We start from the raw sequence: 17,500 nt of genomic DNA, 5'->3' as shown, positions 1-17,500 counted from the left end.
CTATTTGTCTATCACTCTATCAATTTATCTATCTCTCTGTCCATTTATCTATCACTCTATCTATTTATCTATCACTCTATCTATTTATCTATCACTCTATCTATTATCTATCACTCTATCTATTTATCTATCACTCTATCTATTTATCTATCACTCTATCTATTTATCTATCACTCTATCTATTTATCTATCACTCTATCTATTTATCTATCACTCTATCTATTTATCTATCACTCTATCTATTTATCTATCACTCTATCTATTTATCTATCACCTATCTATTTGTCTATCACTCTATCTATTTATCTATCACTCTATATATTTATCTATCACTCTATCTATTTATCTATCACTCTATCTATTTATCTATCACTCTATCTATTTATCTATCACTCTATCTATTTATCTATCACTCTATCTATTTATCTATCACTCTATCTATTTATCTATCACTCTATCTATTTATCTATCACTCTATCAATTTATCTATCACTCTATCTATTTATCTATCACTCTATCTATTTATCTATCACTCTATCTATTTATCTATCACTCTATCTATTTATCTATCACTCTATCTATTTATCTATCACTCTATCTATTTATCTATCACTCTATCTATTTATCTATCACTCTATCTATTTATCTATCACTCTATCTATTTATCTATCACTCTATCTATTTATCTATCACTCTATCTATTTATCTATCACTCTATCTATTTATCTATCATTCTATATAAGTGTGCGTGTGCTTGTTTTAATAATCAAATATAATAACAGTATCAACGATTATGAACTGATCAGCTGATTAACTGCTGTACACGATACAGTAAAAAAAAATTAGTAACACAAAAAATAATAATAAATAATAAATGATAAATAATAATAATAAATAAATAATAAATAATGTACAGAAAAGGGAAGAAAACCTGCATTTTTTTTCTCTCTCCTTCCTGTTTCTCTGTGTCTTCCTCGAGAAAGCTTAATATGGCTTCCTGGTTGACTCACGCTCTCTCTTTCTCTTTTTCTCTTTCTCTTTCTGTTTCTAGTTCTCTCTTTCTCGTTCTGTTTCTCGTTTTTTCTTTCTCTTTCTCTTTCTCCCTTTTCTCTTTCTCTCTCTCTCTCTCCTCTTCCTCCTCTTTTCTCTCTTTCTCTTTTTCCCTCTTTCTTTTCCTTTTTCTCTCTCTCCCTCTCTCTCTTCTCCCTCTCTCTCTCCTCTCTCTCTCTCTCCTCTCCTCCTCTCCTTCTCTCTCTCTCTCTCTCTCTCTCTCTCCTTTCTCTTTTTCTCTCCTTTCTCTCTCTCTCTCTCTCTTCTATCCTCTCCCTCTCTCTCTCTCTCTCTCTCCTCCCCCTCTCCTCTCTCTCTTCTCTCTTTCTCTTTCTCTCTCTCTTATGCAACCTGATTATCTTTTACGCTCTCTGTTTAGATAGATAGAGATAGAGTGAAAGGGAGGGAGGGAGAGAGGAGAGAGAGAGAAAAGAGAGAGAGAGAGAGAGGGAGGGAGGGAGAAAAGAAGAGAGACAGACAGACAGACAGACAGACAGATAGACAGATGGATGGATGAATGGATAGATAAATAGTTTAGATAGACATATGATGTATGGATAGACAGATGTACAGATACCAAGGTAGTAGTAGATAGATGGGTGAATGGATGGATGGAGAGATAGATAGTAGGTGGGTATATAGATGGATAGAAATAGCAGACAGAGGGAAATATCAGTTGATTTAAATTTTTTATTCATTTTTCATACATATATGCCTGTTGCGTGTCTGTTTCATTCATACGTGTATGTTTGTGTATGTGTGTATGTTAATGTACGCCTGTTTGTATGTATACCCCCATCTGCATTCACATAAAAAATAACAGTCACTCCGCCTCCTCCACTTCCCTCCACCCCCTCCACCTCCTCCACTTCCCTCCACCTCCTCCACATTCTCCTCCAACACCCTCCACATTTCCCAACTTCTCCAATCACCACCATATCCTTCCCATCCTCTCCACATCCTCCCTCCCCCTCCACATCCCTCCACCCCCTCCACATATACACGCACACCCCACCCTCTTCACATTCCTCACAACCCCCTCCATGTCTTACACATTCCCCCAACTCTTCTACTCCCCCCCCTCCCCCTCCATCTCCTCCCTCCACATCCCCCAACCCCCTCTACCTCCTCCACATTCTCCCTCCCCCTCCACATTCTCCACCCACTCCTCCACATCCCTTCACCTCCTCCACATCCCCCCAAACCTCTCCATACCCCCACCCACCACCCACCACCCTCCTCCACCCCACCCCAACCCCCCCCCCCCTCCCTCCTCTCCACCTCCTCCACATCCTCCCCCCAACCCCCCACCCCAACACCCCTCTTCCCCTTCCATCCCCTCCACCTCCTCCCCATCCCCCCATCCCCCCACCCACCCCACCCTCTTTCCTCACCGCATCTGCAGGGGAATTGGCAGCGAGGAACAGGAGACCCATTAGTGGTAAACCGCAGTCAACCTCCTTCAGGAGTTTTCTGGCCGCAGGTCACACTCGGTCTGAAGTTGCATTGGGGGTGAGGAGAACCTTTCGCTTGCGGGTGGGAGGGGGAGGGAGGGAGGGAGGGAGAGACGGAGGGAGGGAGAGAGGGAGAGGGGGAGAGGGAGGGCGGGAAGGAGGGAGAGGAAGGAGACGTGAAGGGAGGAGAAGGAGTAAGAGAGACAGAGAGAGAGGGAGAGGAGGAGGGAAGGAGAGATGGAGGGAGGGAGGGAGAGGGAGAGAGAGAGGGAGACCGAGAGAGAGCGAGAGAGAGAGAGAGTAAGAGAAAGAAAGAGAGAAAGAGAAAGAAAGAAAGAGAGAGAGAAAGAAAAGAAGAGTCGGACAGAGTGGGCAAGATACAGACCAGAATGTAGGAAAAATAAGAGACATAGAAAAACAACTACAAAAAAGTGCCATTATAACAAACAAAAAAAAAAAAAAAAGAGAGAGAGAGAAGAACGAGATCTAAAAAGTAAAAAAAAAAATCAAATGTTACCAAAATCACACAAATAAAAAAAATGCCAACAAAAGAAACAAATATATAAATAAATAGGGAATAGGGGACGTTTATTTTCACCGTGGCCGAAGGAACATAGCCAGTCGTTGACGCTGCCTGACGTTCACTTGCACTGCAACATAACACTGGCTGCTTTGCATAACTTCTTTGGCAATGGTAGCAGTAGTATTGTTGTTGTTGTTGTTATTAGTATTAGTAGTAGTAATAGTAGTAGTAATAGTTGTATCTTTATTATTGTTGTTGTCATTGTGTTATTATTATTTAATATTAATGTTATTATTATTATTATTATTATTATTATCATTATTATTATTTCTATTGTTGTTGTTGTTATTATGATTACTATTACTATTTTTTAATTATTATTATTAACATAATCATTATTATCATTATATATTATCATTATTTTTATTTATTATGAACATAATCATTATTATTATTATTATATTATTATTATTATTATTATTATTATATTATTATTATTATTATATATTATTATCATCATTTTATTATTTATTAGTTATTATTATAATTATTATTATTATTATATTATTATTATTATTATTATTATTATTATTATATATTATTATTATTATTATATTATCATTATTATTATTGTTATTATTATTATTATCATTATTATTATTGTTGTTATTATTATTATCACCATTATTATCAGTTTTGATGTTGTTGTTAGTAATATGATTAATATGATTTTCATTATTGTAATAATGATAATGATAATGGTAATATTAGTAATAATGATCATAATAATGATGATATTATTATTATTATTGTTAGTAGTATTAGTATTGGTCTAATATTAGTTTTAATATTAATTGATTAATATTATTATCGCTTTGATTATTTAATTATCATTAACGTTATCATTACTTTCACTATAAATATTTTTTTTGTAAATGTTTTTAATTGGCGAAAATTTGTACTTTTTTTACGTCATATTTGACGTCGAAAAAAATCACCCGTGGGTTTAGCTATGTCACTCGTAACGCGAGATAAAAAATAAATAAATAAATAAACAAGTGTGACGTCATATTGTCTGTTATTGACGTCACAATGTCTGTTATAGACGTCGTCTCCCTCCCCCTTCTCCCTTCCCCTCTAACTCCCCTCTCTCTCTCTCCCTCCCCTTCCCTTCTAATTCCCCCTTTCCCCCCCTCCCCTTCCCCTCGCTCCCTCTCTCTCTCCCCTCCCCTTCCCCTTCCCCCCCCTCCTTAAAATCCCTTTTTACCATCTACTCTTTTCTCTCGAGATAAAAAAAAAATGCTAAGAAAAAAAACACTTTGGAGTGTCTGATTATACATTTCGTGGCCGACTTTCTTGTAAAATAATATCTTTTTTAAGTTGTGTAAGTAGCGAGACGGCGCCAGTACCTTTTTCTGTTGCAATATTTTTGCTAACTAAATTTTTTTTTTTTTTTTTTTAGTTTTGGGGGTTGTCTTCGTTTATTTTTTTTTTTATTTATTTTTTTTTTTTAGCTTTTTTTGTGATTTTTTATGTGTATGTCTGTACAGGGGTACATGGGGCAAATGTAATATCATTACAACATATCTTTAAAAACACGTACTCTCTCCAAAGATAACCAACACACACACACAACCAAAACCCAAAACACCACAAAACACACACAACACAAACACACACACACACACACACAACACCACACACACACACACACACACCAAACACACACAAACACAACACACACCAGCCTAGACAAACAAACAAACAAAAACAACCATAATTTCAACAAACAAACAAAAAAACCCATAATTTAAAACAAACAAAAAAAACAACCAATTTTCAAAAAAAAAACTAAATAAAACCCCACCCCGAAAACCAACCAAAAAACCCCTTAATTTCCCTTTAAGATCTAACCCTCGCTCTACCTCTCTCTAACCATCAAATCCAAAATAGCATTATTACCTCAACCCAAATTATCTTCCCACAGATGGCGAGGGAGCGTGTACAAGCTCGTGTGGCCGGAACTGTTTACTTATCTGTTAATGTATGCGCTGTGCTCGGTCCTGTACAGAATCGTCTTGGATGAACAAGGTCGGAGGTGAGATAATCACCGTTTTTTTATTTAGTCTTTTTATATATGTATGTATTATATGGATATTAATATATATTAATATATTATATATTATATAATATATTATATATAATATTATATATATGTATATTATAATTATATTATTATTTATATATAAAATATTTATATTATATATATATATTCTTTCATTGACTCTTTATCTTTTGTTTACAAATTTATTTTTTTGTCATGAAAGAAAATATTTTTTTTTTAATAAATTGTTTGATTTAAATCTCCGCGTTTTTTTTTATATCACACTAGTTCTTGAATTCCTCTCATGCTAGCTCCGAAGTCGAAGAATTCACCCCACTTTTTACCATCTAAATGCCTTTTTTCTCCAAAGTCTATCTCATATTCATTCAAAAGTCACCCTCTCGACCCAATTTTCATCCGCCCCCTTTTCCCCCCTAATTCGTAAATTTTTTTGCCTCTTTCTATTCTCCCCCTTGAGTCACTTTCCTCTCTCTCATCTTATCTCTCTCTCACTTTATCTCTTTTTCCTCATCTTATCCCCTCTCACTCTTATCTCTCCTCACTTTATCTCTCTCTCATCTGATCTCTTCTCTTTTTTTATCTCTCTCATCTTATCTTCTCTCACTTTTATCTTCTCTCACTTTATCTCTCTTCACTTTATCCCCTTTTCCCCTCTTATCTCTCCTCACTTGACTCTCCCCACTTTATCTCTCTCTCACTCTGATTTTCCTTCACTCTTACTCTCTTCACTCTTATCTCTCTCTCGCTTTTATCTCTCTCTCACTCTTATCTCTCTCTCACTTTTATCTCTCTCTCTCTGATCTCTCTCTCATTTTTATCTCTCTCACTCTTATCTCTCTCTCACTCTTATTTCTCTCTCACTTTTATCTCTCTCTCACCCCTTATTTTCCTCTCACCTTATCTCCCCCTACTCTGATCTCCTCTCACCTGATCTCTCCCCCACTTTTATTCTCTTCACTCTGATCTCTCTCTCACTTATCTCTCTTTCGCTTTTATCTCTCTCTCATTTTTACTCTTCCCTTTATATCTCCTCTCTCATCTTATCTCTCTCTCGCTTTTTCTCCTTACTCTTATCTCCCCCTCTCGCTTTATCCTCTCTCCTTTCTCTCTCTCATTTATATCTCTCTCTCACCTTATCTCTCTCTCACTTTTATCTCTCTCAAATTTATCTCTCTCACTTTTATTCCTCTCACTCGATCTCCTCTCTTTTTTTATCTCTTCACTTTTCTCTCTCCATTTTCTCTCCTCATCTTATCTCTCTCTCACTCTTATCTCTCTCTCCTCTGACTCTCCTCCACTCTGTCTCTCTCTCCTCTGATCTCTCTCCCCTCTTATCCCCCTTCACCCCTTTATTCTCTCTCACTCTGATCTCTCTCTCACTCTTATCTCTCTCTCACTTTTTATCCTCTCCACTCTTACTCTCTCTCACTCTGTTTTCCTCCCACTCTTATTCTCTCTCACTCTGTTTCCCTCCCCTCATCGGATTCCTCTCACCTGATCTCTCTCCCACCTTATCTCTCTCTCACCTGATCTTCTCTCCTTTATCTCTCTCGCACTCTGATCTCTCTCCGCTTTTTCTCTCCACTCTGATCTCTCTCTCTCTTTCCTCTCTCACCTTTCCTCTCACTCTGATCTCTCTCTCCTTTATCCTCCCTCACTCTTATCTCTCTCCCACTCTTATCTCTCTCTCACTCTGATCTCTCTCCCACTCTTATCTCTCTCTCACTCTGATCTCTCTCTCACTCTTATCTCTCTCTCACTCTTATCTCTCTCTCGCTTTTATCTCTCTCTCTCTCTGATCTCTCTCTCCTTTTTATCTCTCTCACTCTGATCTCTCTCTCACTCTTATCTCTCTCTCACTCTTATCTCTCTCTCACTTTTTTTTAACTCTCTCTCACTTGTCTCCCCACTCTTATCTCTCTCTACTCTATCTCTCTCTCCTCTGACTCCCCCCACTCTTATCTCTCTCTCACTTGATTCTCTCCCACTTTTATCTTTTTCACTTTTTACTCTCCTCACTCTTATCTTTCCCTTTTTACTCTCCTCCTCTATCTCCCCTCATTTTTATCTCTCCCTCTTACTCTTCTCACTTTTATCTCTCTCGCACTCTGATTTCCCCCTTCTTTTTTATCTCTCTATTTCTTTATCTCTTTTCCCCCTTTTTATCTCTCTCGCCCTGATCTCCCCCTTCTTTTTTTATCTCTCCACTCTTATCTCTCTCTCCCTTTTTTTCTCTTCTCGCCTCTGACTCTCTCTCTTTTTTATCTCTTCATCTTATCTCTCTCCACTCTTATTCTCTCTCACTCTTTCTCTCTCTCACTCTTATCTCTCTCTCACTTTTATCTCTCTCTCACTCTTTTTTTTTCCACTCTTATCTCTCTCCACTTTTATCTCTCTCACCTTACTCTCTCTCACTCTTTCTCCCCCTCATCTTATCTCTCTCTCATTTTTAACTCCTCTCACTCTGATTCCTCTACTTGATCTCTCTCCACTCTGATCTCTCCTCACTTTATTCTCTCCCCGCTTTTAACCCTCTCTCACCTTATCTCTCTCTCATTTTTAAACCTCTCTCACTTTTTATCTCTCTCTCGCTTTTATCTCTCTCTCACTCTGATCTCTCTCTCCTTTTTATCTCTCACTCTTATCTCTCTCACACTTATCTCTCTCTCACTCTTATCTCTCTCTCCTCTTTTTCCCTCTCACTTTATCTCTCTCTCACTTTATTCTCTCTCACCTTACTCTCTCTCACTCGATCTCTCTCTCATTTTTCTCTCTCTCCTCTATCTCTCTCTCCTCTGCTCTCTCTCTCCTCTTATCTCTCTCCCTCTTATTCTCTCTCACTCTTATCTCCTAAACTCTTACTCTCCCCCCCACTCTTATCTCTCTCTCACTCTGACTCTCTCTCATTTTATCCTCTCTCACTTTATCTCTCCCTCACCTTTCTCTCTCTCATCTTCTTCTCTCTCACTCTTACTCTCCCTCACTCTTATCTCTCTCTCACTCTTATCTCCTTCACTTTTTTCTTCTCTCACTCTGATCTCTCTCTCCTTTACTCTTCTCACTCTTATCTCTCTCCCCTCTTATCTCTCTCTCACCTGATTCTCTCTCACTTTTCTCTCCTAAATTTTCTCTCTCTCCCTTTACTCCTCACTTTTATCTCTCCTCACTCTTATCTCTCTCTCCCCCCTTTATCTCTTCACTCTTATCTCTCCCCCACTCTTCTCTCTCTCTCACTCTTACTCTCTCTCACTCTATCTCTCCTACCTTATCTCTCTGTTTCCATTCATCTCGCATCTCACTCCCCCCAAACTCATCTGTTAAACCAGTTTCATCCACTAAACATCCCCTCTCACCCCTTAGTTTTTATTTCCAACCTACACTCTCTCCATAAATTTTCCACTCTTCTCCTCATTATACTTTTTTCTCCACTTTCATACTCCTTTTCATAAATTCACACTCTTTCCCTTTATTTCTTTCTTTCCCCCCCAAATTCATACGTTTCTCCCCAAATTCTACTCCATCCAAAATGCAACTTCTTCTCCCCCAATTCACACTCTTTTCTCCCCATTCACCTCTCTTCTCCATCAATTCCCCTCTCTTCTCCCCCAATTCATACGCTTCCCCACCATTAACACTCTCTTCTCCCCCAAATTCTACGTTTCCACCAATTAACCTCTCTTCTCCACCAATTCTACTCTCGCCCCAATCGACCCTCCCCTCCATCTCCACTCTCTTCTCCCCCAAATTATACTTTTCTCCACCAATCCACACCTCCCCACCATTCATACCCCTTTCTCCACCAATTCTATTCTCCACTTCACCTCCCCCGCCCATACTCTCCTCCATAAATCCCACTCCTTCCCAAATTCATACTCTCCCCCACCATTCCACCCCTCCCCAAACCCCACACTCCCCTCCACAACCGCATCTTCTCCACCAACCCACCTCTCCTCCAACAACCCCACTCCCTCCCCCAAACCCAAACTCTCCCACCAACCCGCACTCCCCACCCCCCCACACTCTCCTCCCCAAACCCCACACTCTCCTCCCCCAAACCCCCACTCTCCTCAAAAACCCACAGTTTTTTTCCCACCAATCCCACTCTCCCCCCCAAAAACCCACACTTCCTCCCCCAACCCACCCCTCCTCTCCCAACCCACATTTTTCCTCCACCAACCACACTCCCCCCACCAACCCGCACTCCCTCTCCCAAAACGCACCTCTCCTCCCCCATCCGCATCTCCTCCCCAACCACACTCCCCTCCCCCAAAACCCCACTCTCTCCCCCCAACCCATACTCTCCCCCCCAACCCGCACCTCCCCACCAACCCGCATTTCCCTCCACCAACCCACCTCTCCCCCCAACCCACAGTCTCCTCCACCAACCCACACTCTCCTCCACCAACCCACACTCTCCTCTACCAACCCACAGTCTCCTCCCACCAATCTACACTCTCCTCCCCCAACCCACACTCTCCCCCACCAACCCCACTCTCCTCCACCAACCCACTCTCCTCCACCAACCCCCACTCTCCTCCACCAACCCACACTCTCCTCCACCAACCCACACTCTCCCCAACCACCCGCACTCTCCTCCACCAACGCACACTCTCCTCCACCAATCCACACCCCCTCCCCCAAACCACATCCCCCCAAACAACCCGACTCCCCTTTCCCCCAACCCCCCCTCTCCCCCACCCCCGCCTCCCCTCCCAACCCGCCTCTCCCCACAACCCACACTCTCCTCCAACAACCCGCACTCTCCTCCCCCAAACCCCACTTCCCCACCAACCGCACTCTCTCCCAACCCACCCTCTCCTCCCCCAAACCCCAGTCCCCCTCCCCCAACCCCCACTCCCCCACCAACCCACACCCTCCTCCACCAACCCAACTCCCCCACCAACCCCATCTCCCCCCCAAACCCCCACTCTCCTCTACCAACCCACAGTCTCCCCCCAACCACCTCTCCTCCCCCAAACCCACACTCTCCCCAACCCCCCGCACCCCCTCCCCCAAACCCCCGCACTCTCCTCCCCCAAACCCCCCCTCTCCTCCACCAACCCCACTCTCCCCCCAACCCACCTCTCCTCCCCCAAAACCCGCACTCTCCCCAAAAACCCAACTCTCCCCCCAAACCCGCACTCTCCTCCACAACCCGCACTCTCCTCTACCACGCACACTCTCCTCCACCAATCCACACTCTCCTCCACCAACCACACTCTCCTCCACCAACCCACACTCTCCTCCACCAACCCGCCCTCCCTCCCCCAACCCCGCATCTCCTCCCCCAAACCCACACCTCCTCCCCAAACCCCACCCCTCCTCCACCAACCCCCACTCTCCTCCCCCAAACCCGCCTCTCCTCCCCTTTTGCCACTCCCTCCACCAACCCACACTCTCCTCCACCAACCCACACTCTCCTCCACCAACCCACACTCTCCTCCACCAACCCACACTCTCCTCCCCCAACCCACAGTCTCCCCCCAACCCACACCCCTCCCCCAAACCCACACTCCCTCCAAAACCCAACTCTCCTCCCCCCAACCCACACTCCCCTCCCCACCCACCTCTCCCCCACCAATCCCACCTCCTCCCCCAACCACACTCCCCCTCCCCCAACCCACACTCCCTCCCCCAAACCCACCCCCCTCCACCCCCACACTCTCCTCCCCAATCCCCTCCCCTCCACAACCCCCTCCCCCACCAACCCGTACTCTCCTCCACCAACCCACACCCTCCCCAAACCCCACTCTCCTCCACCAACCCACACTCTCCTCCACCAACCCACACTCTCCTCCACCAACCACACTCTCCTCCAACAACCCCACTCTCCTCCACCAACCCACACTCTCCTCCACCAAACCACACTCTCCTCCACCAACCCGCACTCCCCCCCAACCCGCCTCCCTCCCCAAAAACCCGCCTCTCCTCCACCAACCCGCACTCTCCTCCATCAACCCGCACTCTCCTCCACCAACCCACACTCTCCTCCACCAATCCACACTCCTCCAAACCCCAACATTAACCGCATCCACCCTTCCCACTCCTTACCTTACCCACCCACCCCTCCCCCCCTCCCTCCCCACCCTTCCCCTCGATCCTTCCCCTCACCCCCCACCCCACCCCACCCCTCCTCTCGACCCCGGTCCTTCCCCCCAACTCGCCCCTACCTCTCTCAAGCCACCTTTTGCCCCCTCACCTCAAACCCGCAAATTATCCCTTCGCTCGCCTCTCTCACTCGCCTCACTCACTCGCCTCTCTCACTCGCCTCTCTCACTCGCCTCACTCACTCGCCTCACTCACTCGCCTCTCTCACTCGCCTCACTCGTTTTACATCTTCAACATATTCGCCACTCCCATCCCCTTCCTCCTTCCCTCCATTTCCTCCTTCTCACCTATTCCCTCCTTCTCACTTATTCCCTCCCTCACCCACCCTTTCCCTCCCTCACTTCCCTCCCTCCCTCTCCCTCCATCTCCTCTCTAACTCATACCCACCCCTCCCCCAACTCCCACTCAGTCCCTCCAGCCCTCCACACCCTTCCCTCCACTCCCTCCCTCCACCCGTTCCCTCCCTCCACTCCCTCCCTCCCACACCCACCTCCCTCCCTCCAGTCCCTCCCTCCACTCGTTCCTACTCTCCCTCCCCTCGCCCCTTCCCTCCACCCCCTTCCCTCCAACTCACCCTCCAACTCACCCCTCCCCCCGTCCCTCCCGCAGGAACTTCGAGCAGGTGTCCCTCTTCTGCCACCACTTCAGCGACCTCATCCCCGTGTCCTTCGTGCTGGGCTTCTACGTGAGCATCGTCCTGCAGCGGTGGTGGGCGCAGTACGAGAGCCTGCCGTGGCCGGACTCGCTCGCCCTCTCGTGCCCCACTATCACGGCCATGGGGGTTTTTTGGTGGGGGTCGGGGTTGGTGTGGTGGTGGTGGTCTTATTTGCCTTTTTTGTTGTCCTTCTCCTCTCTCTCTCTCTCTCCCTCATCTACTAATCTCTCTCTCTCTCTCTACCTGTCTACCTACCTACCTATCAACCTCGCATTTATATAATTTTAAAAGTCATAAAACTAAAGTATTTATAACTATATTCAGTATCGTTAGATTTTTTAGTTTATTTCGATTTATCATCATTTATATCATTTTATAGTGGTTGCACGTAAGAACCAGGCATTCCCGATAAGATAAACAGGTTTTACAATATATGCATCAGTATCTAAATTTAATTTCTTCGTGTTTAGTACTACCTAATAATTCTTTCTTGGCATACAAAATTCCCTAACGTATTATATATATATATATATATATATATATATATAATTATAATAATAATATTTATATATATTATATTAAATTTTTCCGAAATTATTTTCCCCTTTTTTTTTCTAAAATTAATTTTTGCCTAAATATTTCCCCATAGTAGAATTTCCCAACGATTTCTCATATAAAATTTTTATATTATTTTCCCTTATTTAAAAAAAACTGTTTAGCATTATTTTCTTCATTTTCCTCACATTAGAAAAGAAATCCAATATTATATTTTCTTTCATTATTTCCCTACGTCACTTTCCTCATACAGAGACCTACCTAACATCGTTTTTTCCTCGCGTTCTCCTCCTTCCAGTTATGATAGCCAATAACATGTAGTAATCGTGTTTCACTTAACCCATTGTCAGCGGGTTTCGTACGTCCCCTTTGTTTTAGGGTTTTGTTAATACAGATGGCTCCACGTGTGTCACCCCCAAGGAGTCTATCATCGGCCCTTTAAAACCCATCCTAAAATTTTCCCCCTTCCCTTTAATTGGGGAAAATTGTATTTTTTTTTTCCAATATGATATTAGCATTGTTTTTATTTTTATTGATAACATGATTATTAAATTGTTATCAGAATATTAATAACATCAAAGACAATAAGATGATAGACATGAAGCTTTCAAAAAAAAAGGGGGAAAAAGGGAAAACAGTGGGAAAAGGTAAGACTAAACGACTCCTTGACGACTTTTCATTGTGGGCCATCTATGTTAAAAACAAAAGATAAACTTTTATTCAGTGGGGATGGCTTGAGTCTTTAAAAAAACCCCTGACATTTACTAAAACCCGTTTTCTTTAAACCCTGTTATAACATCAAGAAACTATTTTTTTCCTTTTTTATCTGTTCTTTTTAAGGTTTTAAAATGTTTTTTAAAAAAATTATATCAATTCTCTGTTTTTTCAAACTACATTTTTAAAACCTAAAGGGGTTACCATAAAATAATTTTTTTTTGAACACCAATCCCGTAATAGGGGATTATTCTCAAATCCTTTTCTATCTATCTTTTTATTTTTTTTATTCTCTATATATTTTTCTCTCTCTCTTTTCCCCTTTCTCTCTCCTCTCTCTTTCTCTTTTTCCCCTATTTCTCCTCCCTATCTTCTCTTTCTCTCTCTTTCCTTTTTTTTTTCTCTCCTATCTATCTTTTCTCTCCTCTCCTTCTTCCCCTCTCCTCTCCCTCTCTCCCCTCTCTCCCTTTTTCTCTCCTCTCTCCTCCTCTCCCCCCCTTTACCACTATCTATCATATATCTATCTATCTATCATCACTTTTTTCTTCTATATATTTTTCTCTCCTTTCTCTTTCGTCCTCTTTCTCTCTCTCTCTCTCCTCTCTCTCTTCTTCTCTCTCTTTATATATATAAATATAATATATATATATTATATATAACTATCTACTATTTCTATCTCCCCTCTCTCTTTCTCTCTATCTTTTCTCCTCTCTCTATCGTCTATCTATTTTTTCTTTCTCTGGTGTATTATAGTAGTGATATAGATATGTATGTATGTTTGTATGTACATTAATAACGTTTACGCCACAGGACAACCGAGGCCGACTCATGCGCAGAACGATCATGCGATACGTTAACCTAACGTTTACGCTGACCCTGACGATGATCACGCCCAGAGCCAAGAAACGTTTTCCGACCTTGGAGCATTTGGTTGATTCTGGTAAGGTATTTTTACCTTTTTTTCTGAATATGTGTATTCGTTCATGTTTTAGTTTATTTCTGTTTCTTTTGGGTTTTTATTTTTGGTTGTTCATTCGTGTTTTATTTTGGGTGTTTGGGTATTTCGTCGAGGTGGTGGTTGGTGGTAGGTGGAGGGGAGGGGGGGGGGGTGCGTACGCTAAACAAAACATGACAATTTTTTTTTCCTTTCGTTTTTTTCCTCCGTTTTTGCCTCCTCCCCCCCCACATACCCACCTCTCCCTCCCAACCTTCCCCTCCCACCCCCATCTTTCCTTCCCTCCCCCCCCCTCGCCCCACCCCCCTCCACCCTCCCCCCACCCCCTTTCCCCACCCCCCCCCCTACCCCCCTCCCCCCCCTACCTTCCCCCCCTACCACCTACCCTCCCCCCCTTCCCCCGTCTTCCCCCCTACCCCACCTCTTCCCCCCCTTCCCCCCTCCCCCCCCACCCCCCCCCAGGCCTGATGACCGCGGGCGAGCGCAAGATCCTGGAGGCCATCCAGGGCAAGGGCCCCCCACCCCGGTCTACTACCCCCCCTCTGTGGGCGGGGGGGCGGGTGCGAGGGGCCCGGAAGGGAAGGGGCGGATCAGGGACGACTTCGCCCTCAAGACGATCATCGACGAGATCAACCGCCTCAGGGGGCTCTGCGGGGGGCTGCTCAGCTACGACTGGATCAGCATTCCCTTGGTCTACACGCAGGTCAGGTCGGGGGTTGGGGGGGGGGGAGGATGGGAGGGGGGGGGGTGGGGTGGGGGGGGAGAGGGGGGGGAGGGGGGAGAGGGGGGGGGTTGGGGGTGTGGGGTGGGAGGGGAAGGAAGGAGGGAGGGAGGAGGAAGGGAGGGATGGAGGAAGAGTGGGAGGGGATGGAGGGAGAGAGAGGGGTGGAAGGGTGGGGATGGGGTAGGGTAGGGGGAGGGTGGGGGGTTGGGATGGGGGAGGGAGGGAGGGAGGTGGGTGAGAGGGAGTGGGAGGGGAGATGATAGATGGAGAATGGGGGGATGGAGGAGAGAGAGGGGGAGGGAGTGGATAGAGGAGGGGGTGATAGGGGGATGGGGATGGGGGCTGAGAGGGGAGGGAAGGAGAGGGTGGAGGATGGGGAACAGAGAAGAGAGAAGATGAGAGAAGAGATGGGAGGAAGAAGAATAGGAAGAGAGGAAGGATGGGGAAGTGGGAGGAGGAGGAGGAGGAAAAAAGAAGGGGAAAAGGGAGTAGGGGAGGAAGAAATGGAAGGTGAGAAAAAGGGTAGAAATAATGAGGAAAGGGAAGTGACGTGGAAGAACGGACGTAAGGTAAGTAGAAGCAAGGAGGAAGGGAAAAGGTAAATCAGGTGGAATAACCATTGGGTAAGGGGAGTGAGGTTGGAGTAAGGGGAGAGGGGGGTTGGGGTAAGGAGAGGAGGTTGGAGTAAGGGGAGAGGGGGGGGGGTAAGGAGAGGGGAGTTGGGTAAGGGGAGAGGAGGTTGGAGTAAGGGGAGAGGGGGGCTAGGCATAATGAAATAGAGAGATTATTCTCTCCTCTGTTCCCTCCCTCCTCCATTTCTCAAATCCTTCTTTTCTCTCTCTACTTCTTCCTCCCTCTCCCTCCCTTCGTAAACATACAGTGCAAAACGGGCATCACGCAACCTCACTACTCTCGGGTTATAATTACCTTTCGTATAAGACGCTTATAAGTTCTGTTCAATTATCCTTCTCCTCAGCTTTATTGTATCTTATATCTTAGATTATATCGTATTCCCATAATTTAAATAATTTTCACTATTTCGGGAAAATTTCAGAAGTTCTGGAGATTAACGCCATTTCAGTCACGTGTTTCAATATTTTTCAGTGTTTTAGTGTTTTTTTGTTTTTGTTTTTTGTGTGTGTGTGTGTGTGTATGTAAGTGGATGGTTTTATAGGTATTTAAAAAAAAAAGTTTAAGTGTTAAAGTGTTGTTAGATTAAGGCATCGGTTGAAATGTATTTTTTCTGGCATTCCCTTATACACCGCGCGGCACGCACACACCAAAACAACCACACACACACCACCACACACACACCCCCACAGACCCACACACACACACACACACACACACACACACACAAACGCACATACATATCCCCCCCTCACACAACCCTCACCCACATACACATACAAACGCACATAAACACCCCCCCCCCCCCCGTCCACCCACACACATAACCTCCCCTTCCACCCACACACACAAACCCCCCCCCCCCCCCCACACATACAAACACACATAAACACCCCCTTCCACTCACACACACACACATACCCCCCACACACTCACAAACACCCTCCCCCACCCACATACCCCCTCCCCCCCCACACACATACTAGCCTACGCACACAGACGCAAATTTCAGAAGGGTACGCCTGTGATCCTCGCCGCTGGGACCAAAAGTATACAGTTTCATAGTACGTTGCACCTGCGCAGTACAGTAGATATACCTGGTCTGTTTTTTCCTCCGTTTTCCTTCCGAATTCCGTTCGTATTTTTCCTTTTTTAAGGGGGTCTTATTTATTTAGTTTTCTTTTTCCTTTTTTTCTTTCTTTCTTTTCTTTTCTGTGTGTCTTTTTTCATCCTCTTCCTCTTTTTTTCTTTCGTTTTTTTTTATTCTTTTTCTTTTCTTTAATATTTATCACATTCATGACATATTATCTACAATTACGAAATAATAAACTACAATTTAAAAAAAAAGTTAATTAAATGAAACAGTTAACTTTCGAAAACTCAATTTATTTTTCTATTTACCATAACTTTTAATAATAATAATAATAATAAAAAATAAAAGTAAAGAAAAAAAAAATAAAATAATAATAATAATAATGATAAAAAAATAATAATAAAAATAATAATAAAAATAAAAAATAATAATAATAAAAATAAACAAAATGTGAGATGATGATGAGTGATGATGATGATGATAATAATAATAATAATAATGACGATGATGATAATAGTAGTAATAATAATAATATTGATGATAATAATAATGATATAATACTTTGTTGATAATAATAAAATATAATATAATAATAAAATAAAAAAATATCATTTTAATAAAAAGATAGTAATGATGGTGATAATAATAATAATAATAATATTAATAATAATTAATAATAATAATAATAATAGATGATAATAATATTGATGATAATTAGAAAAAAGTATTACCAGCCCCTCGCCCTTCCTCCCACACAGGTCGTGACTCTGGCCGTCTACACCTTCTTTCTGGCAACACTGATGGGCCGCCAATTCCTTGACCCGGCGATGAAAACCCAAAAAACCAACGTTTTTTTCTTTCCCCCCCTTCACCCTGCTCAGTTTTTCTTTTTATGGGTTGGGTAAGGGGGCCGA

General features: G+C 43.5%; 1 protein-coding gene across 1 annotated transcript in view; it reads left to right on the top strand.

Moving 5' to 3' along the window:
• The window catches only part of LOC119590798 (bestrophin-2-like), a gene marked incomplete in the record, with an annotated part of 93,777 nt that overhangs the window by 65,384 nt on the left and 10,893 nt on the right, over positions 1-17,500 (top strand). Inside the window, 1 exon segment of the mRNA XM_037939526.1 lies at positions 11,870-11,954. Coding sequence (XP_037795454.1) covers positions 11,870-11,954 — 85 coding nt within the window.

This window comes from Penaeus monodon, chromosome 3 (genome assembly GCF_015228065.2).
Source record: "Penaeus monodon isolate SGIC_2016 chromosome 3, NSTDA_Pmon_1, whole genome shotgun sequence".
Taxonomy (NCBI): domain Eukaryota; kingdom Metazoa; phylum Arthropoda; class Malacostraca; order Decapoda; family Penaeidae; genus Penaeus; species Penaeus monodon.
The sequence above is the reverse complement of the archived record's forward strand: the minus strand, read 5'-3'. Positions and strand labels throughout refer to the sequence as shown.